The following is a 25,062-nucleotide window of genomic DNA, read 5'->3' as shown; positions in this document are numbered from 1 at the left end:
CCATCGCTCAGCTCCGTCACCGGCTTTTAGCTTAGCATATGTTAGCTTAGCAGGCCTAGCACAGCGTGCTAGCGGCTTAGCTGGCAAAGCACGTACACGGCACCATTAAAAATGAGAAACGTGCTTGTAGGCGTGACGAGCAGCCACGTAGAATATACAACTTTTTACACGCGAGGCAGACACAAGTAAGCGTGTTTTGCACTCATGCAGCGATGATGTAGCACTTAGCTAATGTTAGCTAACCGACTGCAGGCAGCAGCTGTTAACTTGGCGAAGTCAAGTATCCATCACGCACAAAGTTCCTAACCGGAAACTGATGCAGGCCTTTCGAAGTAAACGCCAACGTAGAGCTAAAACTAGCAAAATAGCTGTGTTGGGAGGTTTAAAAAAATGTTTTTTTTATAAGACCAAATTACATATCCCTTTTACCTAACTTGAAGTTTGTGTTTAAGGGCCTTCACATACTTGTTGTTTGTATTTTATACTTTTGTTTTGAAAAATCTGCCTGGAAAATACCAATTCTCAAACAAACCAACTTGATTGTATTTACACAATTAGTGATGTGCGATACCACTCATTTTCTTTCCGATACGATACCGAGTAAATTTCAGGCTTGTTGATTGAAACTTTTATCAGTAGATTGCACAGTACATATTCCGTACAATTGACCACTAAATGGTAACACCCGAATAATTTTTTCAACTTGTTTAAGTCGGGGTCCACGTTAATCAATTCATGGTATCGGCGATACTGATCCAATACCAATACTTTTTGCAACTATACACGGTATGTGTCTGCTAAAATTTAAAACGTTGAGGTTTTAAATAATAATTTATTAAAAAAAAGAGCAAAAAAACGGAATGTAATGAGCAAAAAAGCACCTATAACACAACGTTTTGTCTTTAAATACATATATCCTTTTCTAGCGTTTTGTTTCAAGTATCAACATGATCCCTATATGACTTTTAAGAATGCAGCCCTTGGTGGAAAACGTTTAAAATATATAAAATAAGCTCTCAAAATTTAAATAAAATATACTTAAAATATAAACACATTTTAGTCAGTTAACTAAAAAAAATGTCAATGCACAAATTAATTATTAAAACAATTACAACGATTAACACTGTATTAGGTAACTAAACATTAATATTTTCATACAGGCATAATTTTTTGACACAGTAGGTTACGAATGTTACACAATTTTTTGGACATTTTAGGCATCCCGGGACTTGCACGGCCGGCGGCAGGACTTGTGGGACTCGTATTTTGGACAAAATTGGGACTTTTGCCGACTTTTCCAACTTTTACCCCCGCCTTCCAGTGCAACTTTGCTGGGCGCGTTTTGGACATTTTGGGCATCCTGGGACATCATATTATCATTATTTTCTATTCTATTCTTCCATGGAGAAACAGTTAAAATGTAAGAAAAAAAAGAAAACAATTGGTATGTAATGAGAAAAACTGAAATCTTCAAACTAATAATTAAAAAATAATATACTTACTCACCTATAATACAAAGCTGACCAATGTTTTAAAAAATGTAAAAAATAAAAATTGCCCCCGCAAACTTGACTTTTCAGTATGCAGCCCTTGGTGGAAAAAGTTTGGAAACTCCTGAACCAAAGTGTGAAAAGTATTTTTTATTTGAGAATTGATATTAGAGCATAAAGGTCTGGTATCGGCAATATCAATATTTCAGTATCGATCCGCACATCAGTCATGGCGACGTTATCTTGATGAAACTTTCAAATCAAACTGCTGACATGTTTCACTTTTTTGTCTTTATTAACACACACAAGTAAACACGACACACACTAGTAAATATCAATACAAGAGGCTTACAATCAATATTTACAAGCAACATTCACACAAAAAGTACTTTAAATGATTTTCCAGTTCAGTAAGACCTCCCTGGACATTTTGGATATTGTGAATTTGCCCGCAAACATGAAAAGGTGTGAGCCCAGCGTTGACTTCCTGCTTCATCCTGGTACTTCCTGTGCCGTGGGCGGGTCACCTTTGACCCGCTGCGTGGCGTGAAGTTTTTGCCGCAGCGAGCTGAGCTGCTGCCTCACGCTCGTCAGCTCATACTCCTTCACGCGCAGCAGCAGCTGAAAAGGAGAGCGTCGGTTGCCATGACGACACAACCGGACTTGGGTGACTTCCGCCCACTCACCTCCAACTTGGAAACGATGACGTCGTGCGCCGGCGCAAGTGCTTCCCTTTCCGCCGGCGAGCGGCGAGTGATGTTGGACGTCAGCTGAGCGCTCAGCTCCTGTTCACCGACACAAAATCAAGTTGCTTTTGGAAGGTTCTCAATGTCTCTCCCGGCTGGAAAGCTCACCTGGTTCAGAGCCATCAGGTCCCGGTTCTCTTGCTGACGCTGACTCAGCGCCTTCCTCTCCGCGTCCAGCACCTGGAGCAGGTGGTTGTTTTCGAGACACTTCCGAGAGAACTCACAGGACAAATCTTCCAGCTCCCGCTGAGAGGACGCCAGGTCCTCACTACACCCGCACACACACACACACACACACACACACACACACACACACACACACACACACACACACACACACACACACACACACACACACACGCCTTAGAATTGGCCTTGGTTCTGCTCGAAGATAAGCACAATTAACGGGCCATCGGTCTTTTCCGATGCCTTGAACCACCACCAAAAATTTCTGGACCCCAAAATATTAACTTTTTCGCCATACCTGACGCACCTGCAAATTGTGGGGACTTTTCAAGCATGTTAAAGGCCTACTGAAACCCACTACTACCGACCACGCAGTCTGATAGTTTATATATCAATGATGAAATCTTAACATTGCAACACATGCCAATACAGCCGGGTTAGCTTACTAAAGTGCAATTTTAAATTTTGCGCGAAATATCCTGCTGAAAACGTCTCGGTATGATGACGTCAGCGTGTGACGTCACGGATTGTAGAGGACATTATGGGACAGCATGGTGGCCAGCTATTAAGTCGTCTGTTTTCATCGCAAAATTCCACAGTATTCTGGACATCTGTGTTGGTGAATCTTTTGCAATTTGTTCAATGAACAATGGAGACAGCAAAGAAAGCTGTAGGTGGGAAGCAGTGTATTGCGGCCGACTGCAGCAACACAAACACAGCCGGTGTTTCATTGTTTACATTCCCGGAAGATGACAGTCAAGCTTTACCATTGGCCTGTGGAGAACTGGGACAACAGACTCTTACCAGGAGGACTTTGAGTTGGATACGCAGACGCGGTACCGTGAGTACGCATGCAGCTGCGGCTTCCAAACATTTGATCGCTTGCCCGTACGTGCGTGCCGCTATGTGCATGTCACGTACGTAACTTTGGGGACTTTGGGGAAATACATGTGCTGTATGAACTTTGGGGAGGTGAACGGTACTTTGGGCTGTGGGATTGAGTGTGTTGTGCAGGTGTTTGAGTTGTATTGGCGGGTTATATGGACGGGGGGGTGGGGAGGTGTTTGTTATGCAGGATTAATTTGTGGCATATTAAATATAAGTCTGGTTGTGTTGTGGCTAATAGAGTATGTTTATTTACTGTTTTAGTCATTCCCAGCTGAATATCAGGTCCCACCCGGCTCTCACAGCATCTTCCCTATCTGAATCGCTCCCACTGCCCTCTAGTCCTTCACTCTCACTTTCCTCATCCACGAATCTTTCATCCTCGCTCAAATTAATGGGGAAATCGTCGCTTTCTCGGTCCGAATCGCTCTCGCTGCCAGTGGCCATGATTGTAAACAATGTGCGGATGTGAGGAGCTCCACAACCTGTGACGTCACGTTACTCGTCTGCTACTTCCGGTACAGGCAAGGCTTTTTTATCAGCGACCAAAAGTTGCGAACTTTATCGTCAATGTTCTCTACTAAATCCTTTCAGCAAAAATATGGCAATATCGCAAAATGATCAAGTATGACACATAGAATGGACCTGCTATCCCCGTTTAAATAAGAAAATCGCATTTCAGTAGGCTTTTAAAGGTGGCGCTAGGGAACCAATTTTTGAAATCGGGCCCTGATGAATGCACCGTGTTTTATTTTTTTTATCCACATTCTTATTAATGGTGTCATGAAATACCAGCCTAGAGAGAGAGTGAAAGAGTGTGCTAAGCTCACGCACCAAGTTAACTTTCAGTTTCGATACCCGTCAAGGCAAAACAACCAAGTAGGACAAAAGCATGAGAGACGGGCAGCCTTTAGATCGCTTGGTTCACTCTCTCACAGTGCTGGTGTTTCTATTGTTTTGTAGAACAAATTGTTCAACTTCAGTCTAAAAAGGATGGCCGTAATTAGCGCTACATGCTAATAGAGGTTAGCAGCACCTGTGTTGTTTGTGCATGTGCTCCACGAGAGCGCCGCCTGTCGCGCCGATGACTCGGCGCCTCCTCTGCACCTCCTTGTCCAGCTCCAGGCGGTGGGCTCGCTCGATGGCCTCCATGGCTGAGGGGGACGACACAAGAGGTCACAACGTTGCGAGCGCACGCACCAGCCCGAGCGTCTCACCAGTTGCCGTGGCGGCGGTCTCCTCCTCCAGCAGCCTGTCCGTATCCTCCAGGAGGCGGTCGACTTCCTGGAGGTGGCGTCGCTGGAGCTCCTCGGACACCTTCAGGTGGGACTCTTCCATGGCGGCGAGGCTCCTCTCGCACGCCGCCTGATGGCGTCACACGCATTGTGTCGGCTATCTTGCTAGGCGCTAGCATGCTAACTACTAGCTTGTTAGCATTTGAAATAGTGCATGTGTTCATGGAATGATGTAAAATTACCAACGATGTGTGTAATCTCATTTCTCGTACATAGCATGCTAACAGCTAGCTAAGAGTTGACTTTCTGAGTTTGGCGCCCCCTACCTTCTGCTTTTCCATGTCCTTGTCGTGTTGCCTCTGAGCCGACGTCAGGTTTTGGCTTGTGATTGACAGCTGCTCCTCCAGCTCCGCCACACGTGCCGCCAGTATGATCACCTGATGCTGCGGCGTGACCTTGGCTGCGCGGCGTTCGGCGCTACAAAGTCTTTCCCCGAGTCGCCGATTCTCTTCCATCAGCCGGAGGCAGCGGTTGCAGGGGTGGGCGGAGCCGGGCGTTTCCCACTGGTAGGCGGAGCATAGCCTGGTCACGTGGCAGCAGTACGCTGCCTGAGTGGCCGCCAGGTAAAAGAGCGCGGACCACGGAGGTTTGGCGACGCGAAAGAGTCGCTCGGCCATCAGTCCCACTTCGTCCTGCGCGCGGGCGGGGGAGGGCGTGATCATGTGAGCAACCCTTCCGGAACGCTCCACGACACTTTGCTCGCACAACTGCTCCAGAGGGTTCTCCTGGCCCCGCTTCCCACCACCTAAGCGGGACTCGTCTTTTGTGATGTTCTCTTCAGGAATCATCTGTGAGGTTGCCCCGCCGAGAAGCTCCGCCTCCTGCTGCGCCTCTGGGCACCACTTCCGCTGGCAGGCGGTGGCGACTGCTTGCCCCTCCTCCTCGCTGCTTGTCCACATCCACGTCTTGCCCAGGTAAAACCTGGCAACGTCTTCCAGTAACTTTTCCAGAAGGTTCCACCTCAGCGCCATCGTTCCCTCCGCCTCCCTGCTCAGCATCCGGGCGTCTCTTTGGAGGCAAAGGTTCTGCGCTTCCTTCAGGGTGGCGTTCTCTGCCTGGAGCTTCCTGCAGCTGAGCTGCGACTGGCGGAGCTTCTCCTCCAGCTCGCTCAGTTTGGCCTCGGTGGCTTCAAAGCATCTCAGAAGGTAACTTTCCGTGTTTCTCAGCCGTTCTTCCTGTGCCCCGCCTCTCTGCGCGTCCCTCAGACTGTCCTCCAGCGAGGTGATCAGCGTCTGAGCCTCCAGGAGCTTCTGGTTCTTCGCCAGCAGCTCTCGCTCCAGACCCTGCGTCTTTTTGGGATCCGTCCTGCGGAGCTCCTCCTTCAGACGCTCGATGTGGACGTCGGCCTCCATCAGCTGGTTCAGCATCTCCTGGTTCCGTTGGTCCAGAGCACGGTTCCGCCTGGTCAGCAGCTCCACTTCCTGGCTGACCCGAGCGAGACCTTCCACCGAGTCTCCGCCCGCTTCGGCTAGCGTGTCCAGCATGGCGCAGCCGGCACTCGCTTGCGGACGCAGGAGACAAACACGATGCTCACTGGTGAAGACGTGCGGTGCGCAGCGAGCGCCGCCACGGTCTGAGGCGGCTGAGGACAAACAGACAGGAAGTGAATCCCGGTCTGCGTCACGGATGCACCTTGTGGGCGGGGTTTCTGGACTTGTGCTTCCTGCGCAGCCGCTCAGTGGACCTTCGTCCCCCACACGTTCGTGCTGAGGCTCCAGCTTTGGGAAAGACCAGAGTGAGACGACTGGCGCTTCTTCCTTTTTAAGAAGACAGGAAGTGGCTTACCTGACAGGAAACACTCGGCTGACATTGACACTCCGATCTGCTGCGCTCGGAATCTTCCAGCTCAAACTTCAAGCAGACACAAGTGAAGTGAAGTGAAGTGAATTACATTTATATAGCGCTTTTTCTCAAGTGACTCAAAGCGCTTTACATTGTAAAAGCCAATATCTAAGTTACATTTAGACCAGTGTGGGTGGCACTGGGAGCAGGTGGGTAAAGTGTCTTGCCCAAGGACACAACGGCAGTGACTAGGATGGCGGAAGCGGGGATCGAACCTGCAACCCTCAAGTTGCTGGCACGGCCGCTCTACCAACCGAGCTATACCGCCCCAAAACAACAGTGTTACTGTTCAAACGTTGTGTAATGTTACAGTGGCCCAAAACATTAACTATACATGTTAAATCAAACCTCTGCCTTATTAATGAATACTTAGGCCTTCTACGCTACTGTATGTTAATGTTGGTCATTATGGTGGAGCCAAGCTTGAGAAAAAGGTATGAGAACCACTGCAATATACATTTATTATATTGCTATTTATTTATTTGTTTTCATTAATTTATGCTCGTCAAAGGTCCTTTCTGTGACAGGAGCGCTCTGCTACTTTAAAAACAACTTAAAAGATCTTCTGTAAAAGAGGTATGTTCTTTTTTAAAGACCTCATGTAAAATTTTCCATCCATCCATCCATCCATCCATCTTCTTCCGCTTATCCGAGGTCGGGTCGCGGGGGCAGCAGCCTAAGCAGGGAAGCCCAGACTTCCCTCTCCCCAGCCACTTCGTCCAGCTCCTCCCGGGGGATCCCGAGGCGTTCCCAGGCCAGCCGGGAGACATAGTCTTCCCAGCGTGTCCTGGGTCTTCCCCGTGGCCTCCTGCCGGTCGGACGTGCCCTAAACACCTCCCGAGGGAGGCGATCGGGTGGCATCCTGACCAAATGCCCGAACCACCTCATCTGGCTCCTCTCGATGTGGAGGAGCAGCGGCTTTACTTTGAGCTCCCCCCGGATGACAGAGCTTCTCACCCTATCTCTAAGGGAGAGCCCTGCCACCCGGCGGAGGATTTTCAGCTATTTAAATAACTAGTTAACCAACTCGGTGTGACGTAGCTGAAGAAACTCTGTGCCCGCTAGCGATTGTTGCTACATGCTAGCAGCCTCTGCAAATGTTTTATGTTTTAGTTCTGGCTTCTCTAATGCCGATTCTATCGCGACCTTAAGGAGGAATTGCACTTTAAAAAAAAGTTTGCCTATAATTCCCATCCATCCATTTTCTACCGCTTATTCCTTCGGGGTCGCGGGGGGCGCTGGAGCCTATCTCAGCTACAATCGGGGGGGAAGGCGGGGAACACCCTGGTCCCAATGTTCTTTTTATTCATGCATTCTAACTCGTAAATAAACACTAGCAAGAGGTGGCTCAATGGAGTCAATGAGATTTTATCAATTCCGTGACGTCACATAGTGATGCCAATACAAACAAACATGGCGGGTAGAACAGAAAGTTATAGCGACATTAGCTCGGATTCAGACTCGGATTTCAGCAGCTTAAGTGATTCAACAGATTACGCATGTATTGAAACGGATGGTTGTAGTGTGGAGGCAGGTAGCAAAAACGAAATTGAAGAAGAAACTGAAGCTATTGAGCCATATCGGTTTGAACCGTATGCAAGCGAAACCGACGAAAACGACACGACAGCCAGCAACACGGGAGAAAGCGAGGACGAATTCGGCGATCGCCTTCTAACCAACGATTGGTATGTGTTTGTTTGGCATTAAAGGAAACTAACAACTATGAACTAGGTTTACAGCATATGAAATACATTTGGCAACAACATGCACTTTGAGAGTGCAGACAGCCCAGTTTTTATCAATTAATGTATTCTGTAGACATACCCTCATCCGCGCTCTTTTCCTGGGGGTCTGGCGGCAGATTTCTTTGACTTTATCGTTGGAAATGCATCTGCTTTGAGTGTCGCAGGATATCCACACATTCTTGCCATCTCTGTCGTAACATAGCTTTCGTCGGTAAAGTGTGCGGAACAAACGTCCAATTTCTTGCCACTTTCGCATCTTTGGGCCACTGGTGCAACTTGAATCCGTCTCTGTTCGTGTTGTTACACCCTCCGACAACACACCGACGAGGCATGATGTCTCCAAGGTACGGAAAACAGTCGAAAAAACGGAAAAAAACAGCTGATTTGACTCGGTGTTTGTAATGTGTTTGAGAAAATGGCGGATTGCTTCCCGATGTGACGTCATCGCTCCGAGAGCGAATAATAGAAAGGCGTTTAATTCGCCAAAATTCACCCATTTAGAGTTCGGAAATCGGTTAAAAAAATATATGGTCTTTTTTCTGCAACATCAAGGTATATATTGACGCTTACATAGGTCTGGTGATAATGTTCCACTTTAAAAGCAACTTAAAAGATCTTCTGTAAAAGAGGTATGTTTTTTTTAAAGACCTCATGTCAAATTTTCAACTATTTAAATAACTAGTTAACCAACTCGGTGTGACGTAGCTGAAGAAGCTCTGTGCCCGCTAGCCATTGTTGCTACATGCTAGCAGCCTCTGCAAATTTTTTATGTTTTAGTTCTGGCTTCTCTAATGCCGATTCTATCGCGACCTTAAGAAGGAATTGCACTTTAAAAAAAAGTTTGCCTATAATTCCCATCCATCCATTTTCTACCGCTTATTCCCTTCGGGGTCGCGGGGGGCGCTGGAGCCTATCTCAGCTACAATCGGGCGGAAGGCGGGGTACACCCTGGTCACAATGTTCTTTTTATTCATGCATTCTAACTCGTAAATAAACACTAGCAAGAGGTGGCTCAATGGAGTCAATGAGATTTTATCAATTCCGCCTATAAAGCACTTAAAAAAAACATTCAATAAGCCTCCATCAAAGTTGTATATACACGCTGTAAGTATGTATTTATGTAATGTAGTAATATTCATAGTAACATTTAATATTTACGTATTTTGCTCATTTTAAGAATATGGCGGTGTATTCATTTAACAGACGCATCACAACATTCACTTTCTCCTTCAACAAAAACAACACAATTAATCATGGCAGACATTATGAGAGACAACACAGACTATTTTCGGTGATCCAGAAATGTATATTTTTGAGCCTGAATATAAAGAGGATGATCGACAAGTTTTAGAAGCTGTGTGCTAAACAGATCCAGTTTTAGTGACGCAAATAAGCATCATGTAGCAGTATTGCTAAGTACAAAACAAGACTATGAGTTAATAAAACAATCACTTATTGTACAATCTCTGCTCTCACTGGGATGCTGACCAACTGGATATTTATATCTTCCCGTTTTCCTATCTTTCTCGCCATCTTCGGGTCTAAGTTGGATGACAAAGTTGACCAACTCCTGGGTTTATGTCCACAACCTTCTACTATCCAGGTGAGAGGCATGATTTATAATCTAGAATTAACTTTCACCAACTCAGAGGTGATGCAACAGCTCAATATGTCAATATAGCAGCATAAGCTAGTTAGCTCTGTGATCACAGCACCTATAATAATATTGCAAATTCTGATATTCAGGTCATGAGATGTAAATAGTGTATTTGTTGTGCTTTTTAGGATGTTTTTTAGAGGGTTTTATGAGCAAAATAGTGTACAGGCATTAGCTTCATTGTTAGCCACCGTTTATAAAGGTTTCCCTTTCAATATAACATTTACAAAATTGTTATTATTTTCCAAACATTTTTTGAGTCTGGATTTCTTAGGTAGAACTTGGAGTTGGCAGTCATGAGCTTGCTCTCTTTTACTCAAGTTATTCGTCCTGTACTAGATCACTTGCTGACTTGTTAGCCCATTATCTTACGGTAATCAAACAGCAACAGTCTGTTACTGCGGCTGGAACTAGTCAAGTTCTTCATCCTGTACTCGATCACTTGTTGACTAGTTAGCCCATTATCTTCCGGTAATTAAACAGCAACATGTTCCTGCGGCTGGAACTAAGCAAGTTCTTCATCCTGTACTAGATCACCTGTTGACTAGTTGGCCCATTATCTTCCGGTAATTAAACAGCAGCAGTGTTACTGCCGCTGGAACTATTAAATTTTTTTATCTTTAGAAGAATTGAAGTGCAGATTGATGTCGAGCACACTGACTACCTTCTTGTAGTCGTCCATTATGATCAAATGGGCGTGGTCAGTCAAGTGCCTGAAGGTGGTCTTCTCCACCTGCTTCCAGCACGCCTCCATCTCCTCCTCCAGCAGCGTCCTCGGGTTAGCGGTGGCGGCGTCGCCCATCACCTCGCGACCTGGAGACACGCCCAGGATGTTCTCGTACCGCCTCCTCCTCACCTCTTTCCTGTGGCTCTGCTCCAGGTCGCCGGACTGCAGGGAGGGCGGAGTTTCGCCGCTGTGGAGGTCGGCGTCTGCCGGCGGTTTGCTCAGAGGCTTCAGCTCCGTCCAGTCACAGGTTTTGTAGCGACCGTCACGCCTTCGCTCCAGAACCGTCCTGGTGCGTCGGTCCCGCTCTGAAGAGTCTCGGGTCACGTCTGGTTGGCTGCAGGGGGCGGAGCCATGTAAAGTGTGACAAGGAGGACATTAAAGGTGTCAACAAGTTACCTGGTGACATCAGAGGCTGTGTGCATATTCTTCATCAGAGCCTGGATCCAATTCCTTCGTATTCCTGCCGTCATGGCCGACAGCGTGCAGACGCCAGCAGGCGTCTGGAGGACGTCAACGTTTAACTTCATGTTGGTGACACTAACAAGCTAACGAGCTAACAAGGTGTCTCACGTGGATCTGGATGCCGTAGTTCTTTTGGACGTCACACTCGCACACGTTGACGCACTTGCTCAGGTCCACTTCTCCTTCCTGCTCCGACGCCTGAAGGGACAAGGAGACGAAGCTCAGACGCGACACGAGATGAATAAAGTATCGAAGACAAACAAGATGAAGGTCAACAAACCTCCTCGGCCTTGGAGTGCTTGTAGAAACGCAGATTGTCAGCTGACAACACGCACCAGTACTTCCTCCACTAGGGGCAGCAAATACACGGTGTAAGAGAGCGCACATGTATGAGGGGCTGTATATATGAGAGTGTTTCAGCACTGTAACGCTCTCATACACACTACTGGAACTGAGAGCGTTTTATTCCTGTGTGTGAGAGATACATTTTTCAGTTGTTTATGTTAGTGTTTCAGTAGTGTGTAAGAGAATGTTTCAGTAGTGTGTGTGAGAGCGTTTCAGTAGTGTATATGAGATTTGTTTCAGTAGTGTGTGTGAGGGCGTTTTAGTCGTGTGTGCGAGAGCGTTTCAGTAGTGTGTATTAGAGTGTTTCAGTAGCGTGTATGAAAGCGTTTCAGTAGGGTGTATGAGAGTGTTTCAGTAGTGTGTATGAGAGTGTTTCAGTAATGTGTGAGAAAAAAAATTGTGTAAGAGTGTTTTAGTAGTGTGTATGACAGTGATTCAGCAGTGTGTATGAATGTTTCAGTAGTGTGACAGAAAATAAATTCAGTTGTTTGTGTGACAGCATTTCAGTAAAGTTAAAAGTTAAAGTACCAATGATTGTCACACACACACGATGTGTGGCGAAATTATTCTCTGCATTTGACCCATCACCCTTGATCACCAGTGTGTATGAGAATGTTTTAGTAGTGTGTATGAGTGTTTCAGTGGTGTTTGAGAGAGAAAAAAATCAGTTTGTGTGAGAGCAATTCAGTAGTATGAATGAGAGTCATGTGAGGGAAATAGTTTTCAATCTATTATATGAGGGTGTTTTTAGTAGTGTGTATGAGTGTTTCAGTAGTGTGCGTGATACAAACAAAAGTCCATTGTTTGTGTGAGTGTTTTAGTAGTGTATGAGAGCGTTTTAGTAGTATGCGTGAGAGAAAAAATTCAGTTGTTTGTGTGAATATTTCAGAAGTGTTTATGAGAGTGTTTCAGTAGTTTTAGAGAGCATTTTAGTAGTGTGTGAGAAAATGTTCAGTTGTTTGAGTGAGAGCGTTTCAGTGGTGTTTATGAGAGCGTTTCAGTAGTGTGTGATAGAAAAAATTCTGTGGTGTTTATGAGAGCGTTTCAGTAGTGTGTGATAGAAAAAAATTCTGTGGTGTTTATGAGAGCGTTTCAGTAGTGTGTGATAGAAAATAAATTTGGTTGTGTGAGAGCGATTCAGTAGTGTTTAGGAGAGTGTTTCAGTTGTGTTTATGAGAGCGTTTTAGTAGTGTGCGTGAAAGAAACATTTCAGTTGTTTGTGTGTTTCAGTAGTGTGTGAGAGAAAAAAATGCACTTCTTTGTGTGAGAGCGTTTCAGTAGTGTTTAGGAGAGTGTTTTAGTAGTGTGCATGAGAGTGTTTCAGTAATCGGTGACAGAAAAAATATTCAGTCGTTTGAGTGAGAGCGTTTCAGTAGTTTAGGAGAGCCTTTCAATAGTGTGTATGAGAGTGTTTCAGTAATCTGTGAGAGGAAAAAAAATTCAGTTGTTTGTGTGACAGCGTTTTCAGTAGTGTATGTAAGAGGTATTCTGAATAATGTCCCTAGCACACTCATACACACGTACGCACACAAACACACACACACACACACACACACACACACACACACACACACACACACACACACACACACACACACACACACACACACACACACACACACACACACACACGCACACACGCACGCCAAAACGCAAAGACCCACACACAGTAGGGACGGAACAGTTTATTAAAAATAACTAAACCATCGTGTTGACATGACAGTTGCGCACGTTGTCGCTTGAATCATATTTTTGTCTTCACGTTACTAACCAGATTGTACGTGTAGTTCTGACTGGCAGACAAAATCACAGAATTGGCCAATAAAAATTCTACCTTCAAACAAGCAAAAGACATTAGTGCGACGCAGGGCCACCCCTCTCCCGTTTTTGCGTGAAGAAGCGCATGCAAAATGTCAATAAATGAATGACAGAGCGCTTCATATGACATTTTACTACACAATTATTACCAGCCCCTTCCGGCTCTGTCACTGATAATAAATATTATGACAAATGATGTCCCATTGTTCCACATGGCGCGCAGTGTCAGTGCTGGGATCATATCGGGATCAAACATGTGTCAGGAACATAAGCAAATACATGTTTTAAAATAGTTGTTTTGCACTGAAAAAAATATTGTTGAATGATTTATTTCCCACAAATTCATTTGAATACAAAACATGCATCAAATTTAAAAAAGTATACAATCGTTTCACATATATAACTATGAATACTATTTTAAATACGGGCTTCAAATAAAAATCATGCAGTTATTTTGTTATTATTTCAATTTTGTTTTGCCTTTTTCTCATTTTGTATCTATTACTACCAATATAGATATTTTTAAATTAGTTTTGTCATTTTATGTGGCTGATCCTAAAGGGTGAGGGGACCAAAAAGCAGAATGAAATCCTTTGAGACATGGATTTCATGAAGCGCTCCAGCAATAAATCATTGTCGTCAATACGTTGAGCTGGAGTCTATCCCAGCTGACTTTGTACTCGCAGGACATTTCCTGCAAACAACTTTTTATGGAGAATATAGACCAATAAACACTTTTACCTGAGCATCCTGGCACTGCTTCACCATCCAACCTTTTTTGAAGTTCAGTAAATCTGGCTGTCAAAAAACAAAAAAACATTTGTTATAATTCAAGTCTGAATTGTCCATCTGTTACTATGGCAACCGTGTGTGCTTTCATCATCGCCATCATCTCTCCAGCTCTTGTAGAAGGCGAATCCATCCCTCTCCCTTATCTCCCCTGCTTGCTTCTTTCATCTTGTCTTAACTTTCTTGGTGCTTCTTTTTGCACTGCTCTCCAAAATCTAAACAATGGAATTATTCATGGTACGTCAACGAAATTGACAAGATCTTCTCGACAGAGCGGTTGTTGCTGGACACATGACGGACTCTTGGGAGAAGTGGAGGGTTATGTGCCTGTCGACCCTCAAGGACACAATGCTAACAGGGCATCTGCTGAGCAGAGCTCTGGGCACTCAGACTTGAGTGGTTTTGGACTAAAATCGTAAACTGAACAATATCTTGGAGAAGCTGTCTGCTCTGCAATGCAAACTCGAGGACCAGAAAATGGACAACTAGAGTGAAAGGTTTAAATTAAACTTTCTAATCTGGATGTCGTCTTTCCTGGCTGCAATGACGTGGCAGGGTCGTTGCGTCACGACTCCCCTAGAGGACAGCGCGGCGAAGAAGCTCCAAAGTCCTTCCTGTCTTCCATTGGACATACAGTTGTTCTGTGACTTTTGTTGGACGGACTGGCTGTATTATCGCTATAATGCTTTGCGAGCACCGAGGTCGAGGAACAACTTTGTTGCTTCGCTCCCCCGTGGTATGATGGAAAACGGAGCAGCGCCCCTGGTCCCCTAATTGCAAGTCTGGAGTTGTATGTCGTAAAATGTAAATGTGCTTTGCCCTAGGTTTTTTTCCTGGTCTTAAACTGAGCCTCCCTCCCCCATAGGAGTTTAGTCCCCCCCCCCTCATGTTGACTTTTTCCTGCCTTTTTGCCAGAGTGCCGCTCTTTTCTTTCTGTCCACCATGTAAAACTGTATGTCTGATCTTGGACGGGTTTGTACTTAGTTCCATCCCATCCCATGTGACCTGAGCAGTTAGTCCGAACCAAAGACCTGATGGTCTGGTCCATCATGCATCAGATCTTTGACAGCTGGCAGGATTAGAGTGATGTGAAACACAGCAGGGGGGGGGGGGGGGGCTATTAGCGCCACAGATTAATCCGATGGTTTTGAAACTGAGGCGTTACCTCCACCAAGCACACGAGCATGCTGCACCACTTTGACTTTTTGCACCAGTAAAAGAACCATGGCGGAAGATTCGAGCAGACAGGAAGTATCTAACATGGAACCCACCTCTCGCTCGGGGGGTCGAGGGTCACTCAGGTCCTGCTTGGGCGGGTCCCTGTCTTCCTCAGTCCGCACTGGCGTGGTCTCAGCCGGTGGCTCCTCCCCCAGAGGGGCGTCGGTCAGCACCGTCGCCGTCGTCATGGCGGGGCAGGTTGCGGCCATTTTGGCTGGAGTAGGTTCCTGAGGTGTAGTGTGACATTAAAGGTGAGGAGGTCACACCGGGCGTCACCAAGTTCTACCTGGCCGCTGACAGCTTCGACTTTGCGCTTCTTCTTCGGCTTCTGTCTGCTGCTGCTCAGGTAGACCAACAGCTGCTCGCTCCACCTGGCGGGAACAAGCAGACACGCGTCATCACGTCACCTCCACCCAACCAAACGCTCTTGTCTTAATTGGCATACTTGCATACTTATACTTTGAGTGCACTATGAGTGCATAAGTGTTAGATACGTACACTTTGAGTGTTACGCTTGTGTACTTACACTTTGAGTACACTACGAGATACTTTTGTACTTGCACTTTAAGTTTTACACTCTTGTACTTACACTTTGAGTGCATGAGTGTGTTACTACACTAGTGTATACACTTTGAGTGCACTATAAGTGCATAAGTGTACTTACTATTGCACTTACACTTTGAGTGCATGAGTGTGTTACTACACTAGTGTATACACTTTGAGTGCACTATAAGTGCATAAGTGTACTTACTATTGCACTTACACTTTGAGTGCATGAGTGTGTTACTACACTAGTATACTTACACGTTGAGTGCACTATGATTACATAAGTGTGTTACACCTGTGTACTTGCATTACACTTTGAGTACACTATGAGATACTTTTGTACTTACACTTAAGGTTTTACACTCTTGTACTTACACTTTGAGCGCATGAGTGTGTTACTACACTAGTGTACTTACACTTTGAGTGCACTATGAGTGCATAAGTGTTATACTTTTGTACTTACACTTTTAAGTGATACACTCTTGCCTTGCACTTACACTTTGTCTGCATGAGTGTGTTATACTTACGTACTTACAATTAAGTGCATGAGTGTGTTACACTTGTGTACTTACACTTTGAGTTGAGTACTTACACTTTAAGTGCTTACACTTTGAGGACATTTGTGTACTTACACTTTGAGTGTATGGGTTTGTTACACGTGTATACTCACACTTCGAGGGCACTTTGAGTGCATAAGTGTGTTACACTTGGGTACTTACACTTAAAGTGTGCTATACTTGTGTACTTAAACTTTGAGTGCATAAGTGGATTTCACTTGGGTACTTACCCTTACTTACACTTTAACTGCACACTTTTTGTACTTATGAGTGTGTTACTACACTAGTGTACTTACACATTGAGTGCACTATGAGTACATAAGTGTGTTACACCTGTGTACTTGCATTACACTTTGAGTACACTATGAGATACTTTTGTACTTACACTTGAGGTTTTACACTCTTGTACTTACACTTTGAGCGCATGAGTGTGTTACTACACTAGTGTATACACTTTGAGTGCACTATGAGTGCATAAGTGTTATACTTTTGTACTTACACTTTAAGTGTTAGACTCTTGCACTTACACTTTGAGTGCATGAGTGTGTTACTACACTAGTGTACTTACACATTGAGTGCACTATGAGTTACACCTGTGTACTTGCATTACACTTTGAGTACACTATGAGATACTTTTGTACTTACACTTGAGGTTTTACACTCTTGTACTTACACTTTGAGCGCATGAGTGTGTTACTACACTAGTGTACTTACACTTTGAGTGCACTATGAGTGCATAAGTGTTATACTTTTGTACTTACACTTTTAAGTGTTACACTTTTGCCTTGCACTTACACTTTGACTGCATGAGTGTGTTATACTTATGTACTTACAATTAAGTGCATGAGTGTGTTACACTTGTGTACTTACACTTTAAGTTGAGTACTTACACTTTAAGTGCTTACACTTTGAGGACATTTGTGTACTTACACTTTGAGTGTATGGGTTTGTTACACGTGTATACTCACACTTCGAGGGCACTTTGAGTGCATAAGTGTGTTACACTTGGGTACTTACACTTAAAGTGTGCTATAATTGTGTACTTAAACTTTGAGTGCATAAGTGGATTTCACTTGGGTACTTACCCTTACTTACACTTTTGAGTGTGTTACTACACTAGTGTACTTACACATTGAGTGCACTATGAGTACATAAGTGTGTTACACCTGTGTACTTGCATTACACTTTGAGTACACTATGAGATACTTTTGTACTTACACTTGAGGTTTTAGACTCTTGCACTTACACTTTGAGTGCATGAGTGTGTTACTACACTAGTGTACTTACACATTGAGTGCACTATGAGTTACACCTGTGTACTTGCATTACTTTGAGTACACTATGAGATACTTTTGTACTTACACTTGAGGTTTTACACTCTTGTACTTACACTTTGAGCGCATGAGTGTGTTACTACACTAGTGTATACACTTTGAGTGCAGTATGAGTGCATAAGTGTTATACTTTTGTACTTACACTTTAAGTGTTAGACTCTTGCACTTACACTTTGAGTGCATGAGTGTGTTACTACACTAGTGTACTTACACATTGAGTGCACTATGAGTTACACCTGTGTACTTGCATTACTTTGAGTACACTATGAGATACTTTTGTACTTACACTTGAGGTTTTACACTCTTGTACTTACACTTTGAGCGCATGAGTGTGTTACTACACTAGTGTATACACTTTGAGTGCAGTATGAGTGCATAAGTGTTATACTTTTGTACTTACACTTTAAGTGTTAGACTCTTGCACTTACACTTTGAGTGCATGAGTGTGTTACTACACTAGTGTACTTACACATTGAGTGCACTATGAGTTACACCTGTGTACTTGCATTACTTTGAGTACACTATGAGATACTTTTGTACTTACACTTGAGGTTTTACACTCTTGTACTTACACTTTGAGCGCATGAGTGTGTTACTACACTAGTGTACTTACACTTTGAGTGCATAAGTGTTATACTTTTGTACTTACACTTTAAGTGTTAGACTCTTGCACTTACACTTTGAGTGCATGAGTGTGTTACTACACTAGTGTACTTACACATTGAGTGCACTATGAGTTACACCTGTGTACTTGCATTACACTTTGAGTACACTATGAGATACTTTTGTACTTACACTTGAGGTTTTACACTCTTGTACTTACACTTTGAGCGCATGAGTGTGTTACTACACTAGTGTACTTACACTTTGAGTGCACTATGAGTGCATAAGTGTTATACTTTTGTACTTACACTTTTAAGTGTTACACTTTTGCCTTGCACTTACACTTTGACTGCATGAGTGTGTTATACTTACGTACTTACAATTAAGTGCATGAGTGTGTTACACTTGTGTACTTACACTTTGAGTTGAGTATTTACACTTTAAGTGCTTACACTTTGAGGACATTTGTGTACTTACACTTTGAGTGTATGGGTTTGTTACACGTGTATACTCACACTTCGAGGGCACTTTGAGTGCATAAGTGTGTTACACTTGGGTACTTACACTTAAAGTGTGCTATACTTGTGTACTTACACTTTGAGTGCATAAGTGGGTTTCACTTGGGTACTTACACTTACTTACACTTTATTATGAGTGTGTTACTACACTAGTGTACTTACACATTGAGTGCACTATGAGTACATAAGTGTGTTACACCTGTGTACTTGCATTACACTTTGAGTACACTATGAGATACTTTTGTACTTACACTTGAGGTTTTACACTCTTGTACTTACACTTTGAGCGCATGAGTGTGTTACTACACTAGTGTATACACTTTGAGTGCACTATGAGTGCATAAGTGTTATACTTTTGTACTTCCACTTTAAGTGTTAGACTCTTGCACTTACACTTTGAGTGCATGAGTGTGTTACTACACTAGTGTACTTACATGTTGAGTGCACTATGAGTACATAAGTGTGTTACACCTGTGTACTTGCATTACACTTTGAGTACACTATGAGATACTTTTGTACTTACACTTGAGGTTTTACACTCTTGTACTTACACTTTGAGCACATGAGTGTGTTACTACACTAGTGTACTTACACTTTGAGTGCACTATGAGTGCATAAGTACTTACACTTTTAAGTGTTACACTCTTGCCTTGCACTTAAACTTTGACTGCATGAGTGTATTATACTTACGTACTTACAATTAAGTGCATGAGTGTGTTACACGTGTGTACTTACACTTTGAGTTGAGTACTTACACTTTAAGTGCTTACACTTTGAGGACATTTGTGTACTTACACTTTGAGTGTATGGGTTTGTTACACGTGTATACTCACACTTCGAGGGCACTTTGAGTGCATAAGTGTGTTACACTTGGGTACTTACACTTAAAGTGTGCTATACTTGTGTACTTACACTTTGAGTGCATAAGTGGGTTTCACTTGGGTACTTACACTTACTTACACTTTAACTGCACACTTTTTGTACTTACACTTTGACTGCATAAGTGTGATACACTTGTGTACTTACACTTAATATTTAAGTTATACTTGTGTAACTACACTCAGTCTTTGTACTTTCACTTAGTCTTTTGAACGCATAAGTGTTACATTTGCATATTTACACTTACAGTACATAAGCGCGTTACACTAGAGTACTTTCACTTTGAGTATTTTAAGTAGGACACTTCACTTAGTCTTTGAGTGCATATAAGTGTGTTACACTTGTGTACCTATCATTAATTTTTTACAATTGTGTACAAACACTAAGGTATGTACATATACTTACTGCATAAGTGTTACACTTGTTACACCTGTGTACTCACACTAAGTCTTTGGAGTGCATAGGTGTGTTACACATGAAAAAGCAGTACACTGTCAGTTTGTGGATGTTGTACTCAAAACAAACAAACCAAACAAAATGGTGAGTGTGCAGTGATGGACACTGACCACCCTCAATAGTTGCCATCTTGGACAGGAAGGGGAGGGATTAACTTAAAAAAAATGGCGGGTAAAAATGAACAAATAGTGCACAGAAGAAAAAGGTAAATATTTGGGTTATTTTAGGTAAGTGTACAGACATCTTTGACTCCTTTGTCAACATTCACACACTCAGTAAGTACACAGCATGCTTATTAAGCGTACTGATGCAAGTATTACCCGTTAATGACGTCCTTGCTGTCGGCCCGGACGAACACTTCCTGTTCTGCCGTGATGATGCACAGCGTGTTCCTGTGGCCCGTACGCGTCTCCGCGTCCAAGATGTCCGTGCACAGACTCATGTTGACCGTGCCCTGAGGCAACGTGCCCGGCTGGAGGAGGCGAACGAGCGTTACTATGGCGATGGCGTGAGGATGAATGGCAGCTGAACAAGTGTAGATTTAAGGGGCAAAGGGGGGCGGGGCTAATCCTAAATCCCCTGTGAACATCTGGCAACAACATGGCGCCCTCACCAGCTCATCCAGCGCGTAGGTCAGGCTGCCGTGCTCGTGGAGGAGGAAGAAGCGCCGCCGCCATTTCTACAGGAGGGGGGGCGGAGACAAGGACACCGTTAGCCCTGTCGGCGCACGTGTCACCTGAGTCACATGACCTACCCGTGGCCTCAGCGTCGGGTTCCCAAAGTCGCTCCCCTCGGGCGCCAAACACAGCCAGCCGCCATAGACGGTCTTCCCCTGGAGGTCACATGACCGCAGTTAGCAGTCACTTTATTAGGTACACCTGCCCCGCCAACAGTGTGCCTAATGTTGTGGCCAGTGACACCCAAATAGACCAATTGTAGGGGTGGAGTCAGACAATGACAACATGACCGTGACAACATTGTCTTTGTGATGAAACAACAATAATCAAACATGATATTAATATCTAATAGATGACATATTGTTGCTACTATGATGTCACATGTTTACTTTACTATAATTTGGTAAATAATATATTTCTGTATGAACATATTACAATCTATATAAATACTGTATGTATGTCACTATGAACATATTACAATCTATAAAAAAATATAATTCAGTGTGATTATATTACAACCTATAATTAAATAATATATTTTAATCTACAAAAATATAAATCAATATGAATATATTACAATCTATGAAATATGTAATTCAGTATGAATATATTACATTCCATAAACATATATAATTAAACAGTATATTAAAATCTACAAAAATATAATTCAATATGAATATATTAAAATCTATAAAAATCTACAATTTTACATGCATTACAATCAAAATATATATATATTTTACAATTAATATATTACAATGTATGAAAATATATACTTCAATATCAATATATTGCAACAGATAAATATATATAGTTATATATTAATCTATTGCAATTTATTATGAATATGTGACAATCTATAAATATATAATTCAATATGAATACATTCAATAAAAACATGTAATTCAATATGAGTATATCAAATTTAAAAATGTATAATTCAATATATATATATATATATACACACACAATTTTTAACAACATTTAATTCAATATAAACATACATTTATTTATAATGCTATAAAATTTATAAAAATATATAATTCAATATGAGTATATTAAATAAAAAAAAGTTAGAATTAAATGTTATATTAAATCTTTAAAAAGTATGTAATTCAATATGACTATATTACAATGTATAATGCCATTTTTTCTAAAGAAAATATGTATATTAAACCTTTCTAGTACTTTCTTTTAATTTTATAATATATGAATTTATGTTTCTGTATTATCATATTTATTATTAAATAAGTGACTGATGCTGCTACGAAGAAGTTGAGTGTTGGTGGTCTTACCTGCTCCACGAGGGGGTCGCCGAGCAGGTGCAGCTCCCGTGACTTGAAGCAGTTCTGACATTTGCTGTGGTTGAACACGTTGGCTTGAAATTTCTCACACGGCCCGCTGCTTGTGTCGGCTGACATCTCGCCCGCTGCTTGACGCGCTCGCTGGCCGAGTGAAGGCGCGCTCATCCGCCGCCGGCGTCTCCTGGCGCATGACGTCACGGTCGTGACGTCCCAGCACGAGGCTTCCGCTCAGGGCTTACAAAATAAAAGTCCCTCTGTGAAGTCAAGCATAGGTAAGACATCATAATAAAGGAACTAAAGTTCAGATGTATAATATTGCATGTGTGCATAAAAGTTGTGTCTTCACAAATATCACACAACGTGACAGGAAATAGCAACTTGTATTACTTCAGGAGAATATTAAGTTCAAAAAAAATTCGACACATCACTTATGCCTATTTTATTTTTTAAATCTGCATTCAGGTCAAATATTATTCAGAATAAACATCACACACAACAAATATGTGTTTCCAAGGAGGAATATCATACTAAATGTTTGATTTGTTCTCCTCGCTACTGACAAAAAAGCTCACATGTTGATTCTAGCACCTCCTGCTGATTGGTCTCGGAACTTATTTCAAGACCGACACGACAATTTATGAACGGATGAGAAAAAGAAGAGGTCATAACTAATACATGACTTATGAAAGTTATGGTACACTACTGTTTAAGTTTCGATGAATGAATGAATCACTGAGTGACGCTAGGGGCGCTCCGTATAGTGAAGGAAATGAAGACTAGTTTATTTATTAATAAACACTAAACGCAAGAAGAAATATGCAACAAATTTTCACATACACTTCAAGAAAAAAATATTATTAGGCCCCTAAGAACTTTTAATTATATTTGCAACATTCAAAACATTCTTGATAGTAAAAATTCTTCAATGACGTGAAATAATTTTGGGACATTTTCAAATGTAAATACAATTTTTTTTTGTCGTAATGAAAGATTTGTTGAAAAGTGACAAAGGGAATATAATATTAAGTATACAATAATATATATAATATTAATAATAAGTACATATATGTGTATGTATATATATATATATATATATATATATATATATATATATATATATATATACACACATATATACATATATATATATAATATGATGTATGAAATATTATATTATATATGATATAATATATATAAATATATATACATAATATATCGATTATATATAATATATTATATTATTATAATATATACTAATATAATATATTATTATCAATGTAATATAATATAAAAACTTAATCAGAAATACAAAATATATTAATATACTGTATTTCTGATTTCTGATTAAGTTATTATTTATGTTTGAAGCACGTGTGAACAATGAAGATTATGTTTCTCTTGATGGGAAGAAACTTGTTCTAAAACAGGGGTTCTTAACCTTTTTTAATTTTTTACCTCGGGGCCCAACTTTTCCACTACAGAGGGGCCCACTCAAATATTAACACTGAATTATAATCTTACTCCTGATTTGAATCCCATTCGATAATTATATCTAAAATACTTACAATTTAACAAGATAAACACAGAGATTATCATCAAGGCTTAGGTCAGACTGATTGCAAAAATGAATATTACTCAAGTATACTGCAAAAGAAGGGACTCATAAAAACTGACGAATAATACATTTACATAGAAACAGTGTGTGATATAATTTGCGATACAAGCAGTTCTGCAGTGTGATAACTTGTGTGTGATATCATTTGCGATACAAGCAGTTCTGCAGCGTGATAACTTGTGTGTGATATCATGTGCGATACAAGCAGTCCTGCGGCGTTGTTACTTGTGTGTGATATCATGCGCAATACAAGCAGTCCTGCAGAGTGTTGGCAGTGTTGTAGCTACTTCTAAATCACTAATCCTCGAAGTAAGTCTCTTACAAGTATCACTGCAGGACGAGGAATAGCTAAACATGCTTCACTACACACCGTAGCTCACCGTCAAAATGTAAACAAACGCCATTGGTGGATCTACACCTAACATCCACTGTAATGATACCAAGTACAGGAGCGTATATATTCGATACTACTATGATTACATCAATATTTTTTGGCATCACAACATCTTCTTTCGTATTTAAAAAATTCATATTATGTTTATAAACTCAGGAAATATGTCCCTGGATACATGAGGACTTTGAATATGGCCAATGTATGATCCTGTAACTACTTGGTATCGGATCGATACCAAAATTTGTGGTATCATCCAAAACTAATGTAAAGTATTCAAACAACAGAAGAATAAGTGATTATTACATTTTAACAGAAGTGTAGATAGAACATGTTAAAAGAGAAAGTAAGCAGATATTAACAGTAAATGAACAAGTAGATTAATAATTCATTTTCTACCACTTGTCTTTAATAATGTTGACAAAATAATAGAATGATAAATGACACAATAATTTACTGCATATGTCAGCAGACTAATTAGGAGCCTCTGTTTGCTTACTTACTAATAAAATACAAGTTGTGTTGTACTGCATGTTCACTATTTTATTTAAGGACAAACTTGCAATAAGAAACATATGCTTAATGTACTGTAAGATTTGTTGTTAAAATAAAGCCAATAAAATTTTTTTTGGGGTCCCCTTTATTTAGAAAAGTATCGAAAAGTACTGAAAAATATCGAAAAGTATCGAAATAATTTTGGTACCGGTACCAAAATATTGGTATTGGGACAACACTACTATGAATATGTGTGTTGTGTGTACACCTCACATGTAATATGCACATATATGTATATGGACATGCATTATATCTTCTGTTGTTTACATGCCACCTTGTTTATGTTCATGTTTTCATATTTGCTTTAATGTACGGTAAGTCCTGCTACTATTCTGCTAATGACTACAGAGCAAGGTGAGTATTGAGTGTCATGCGAAACATGACATGCTGACAACATGGCAGCTGTGCTGCTATTAAAAGAC

General features: G+C 41.8%; 2 protein-coding genes across 4 annotated transcripts in view; both read right to left on the bottom strand.

Annotated features, from left to right (window-relative positions):
* Nucleotides 1-280, bottom strand: part of LOC133620205 (uncharacterized) — a 5,936-nt gene extending 5,656 nt beyond the window's left edge. For all 3 annotated transcript variants that reach the window (XM_061981491.1, XM_061981490.1, XM_061981492.1), the window contains exon 1: nt 1-280. This exon is cut by the window's left edge. The gene's annotated coding sequence lies outside the window, so the exon portion shown is untranslated.
* A 1,389-nt stretch (nt 281-1,669) lies between these two features.
* On the bottom strand, nt 1,670-22,232 carry LOC133620204 (uncharacterized). Its single transcript, XM_061981489.1, has 18 exons — nt 22,071-22,232; nt 20,853-20,930; nt 20,712-20,777; nt 20,419-20,570; nt 15,492-15,576; nt 15,259-15,432; nt 13,940-13,996; nt 11,316-11,384; nt 11,144-11,233; nt 10,970-11,073; nt 10,511-10,907; nt 6,388-6,453; nt 4,869-6,320; nt 4,525-4,672; nt 4,344-4,461; nt 2,345-2,504; nt 2,177-2,275; nt 1,670-2,111 (listed from the first exon to the last, which is right to left on the bottom strand). The coding sequence occupies exons 1-18, from the start codon at nt 22,194-22,196 to the stop codon at nt 1,983-1,985; spliced, it is 3,570 nt and encodes a 1,189-aa protein (XP_061837473.1). The 5' UTR covers nt 22,197-22,232; the 3' UTR covers nt 1,670-1,982.
* Between the last annotated feature and the right edge of the window lie 2,830 nt (nt 22,233-25,062).

Source organism: Nerophis lumbriciformis, linkage group LG24 (assembly GCF_033978685.3).
Source record: "Nerophis lumbriciformis linkage group LG24, RoL_Nlum_v2.1, whole genome shotgun sequence".
In the NCBI taxonomy this organism is placed as follows: Eukaryota; Metazoa; Chordata; class Actinopteri; order Syngnathiformes; family Syngnathidae; genus Nerophis; species Nerophis lumbriciformis.
Note: the sequence above shows the minus strand (reverse complement) of the source record. Positions and strands in the feature narration are given on the sequence as shown.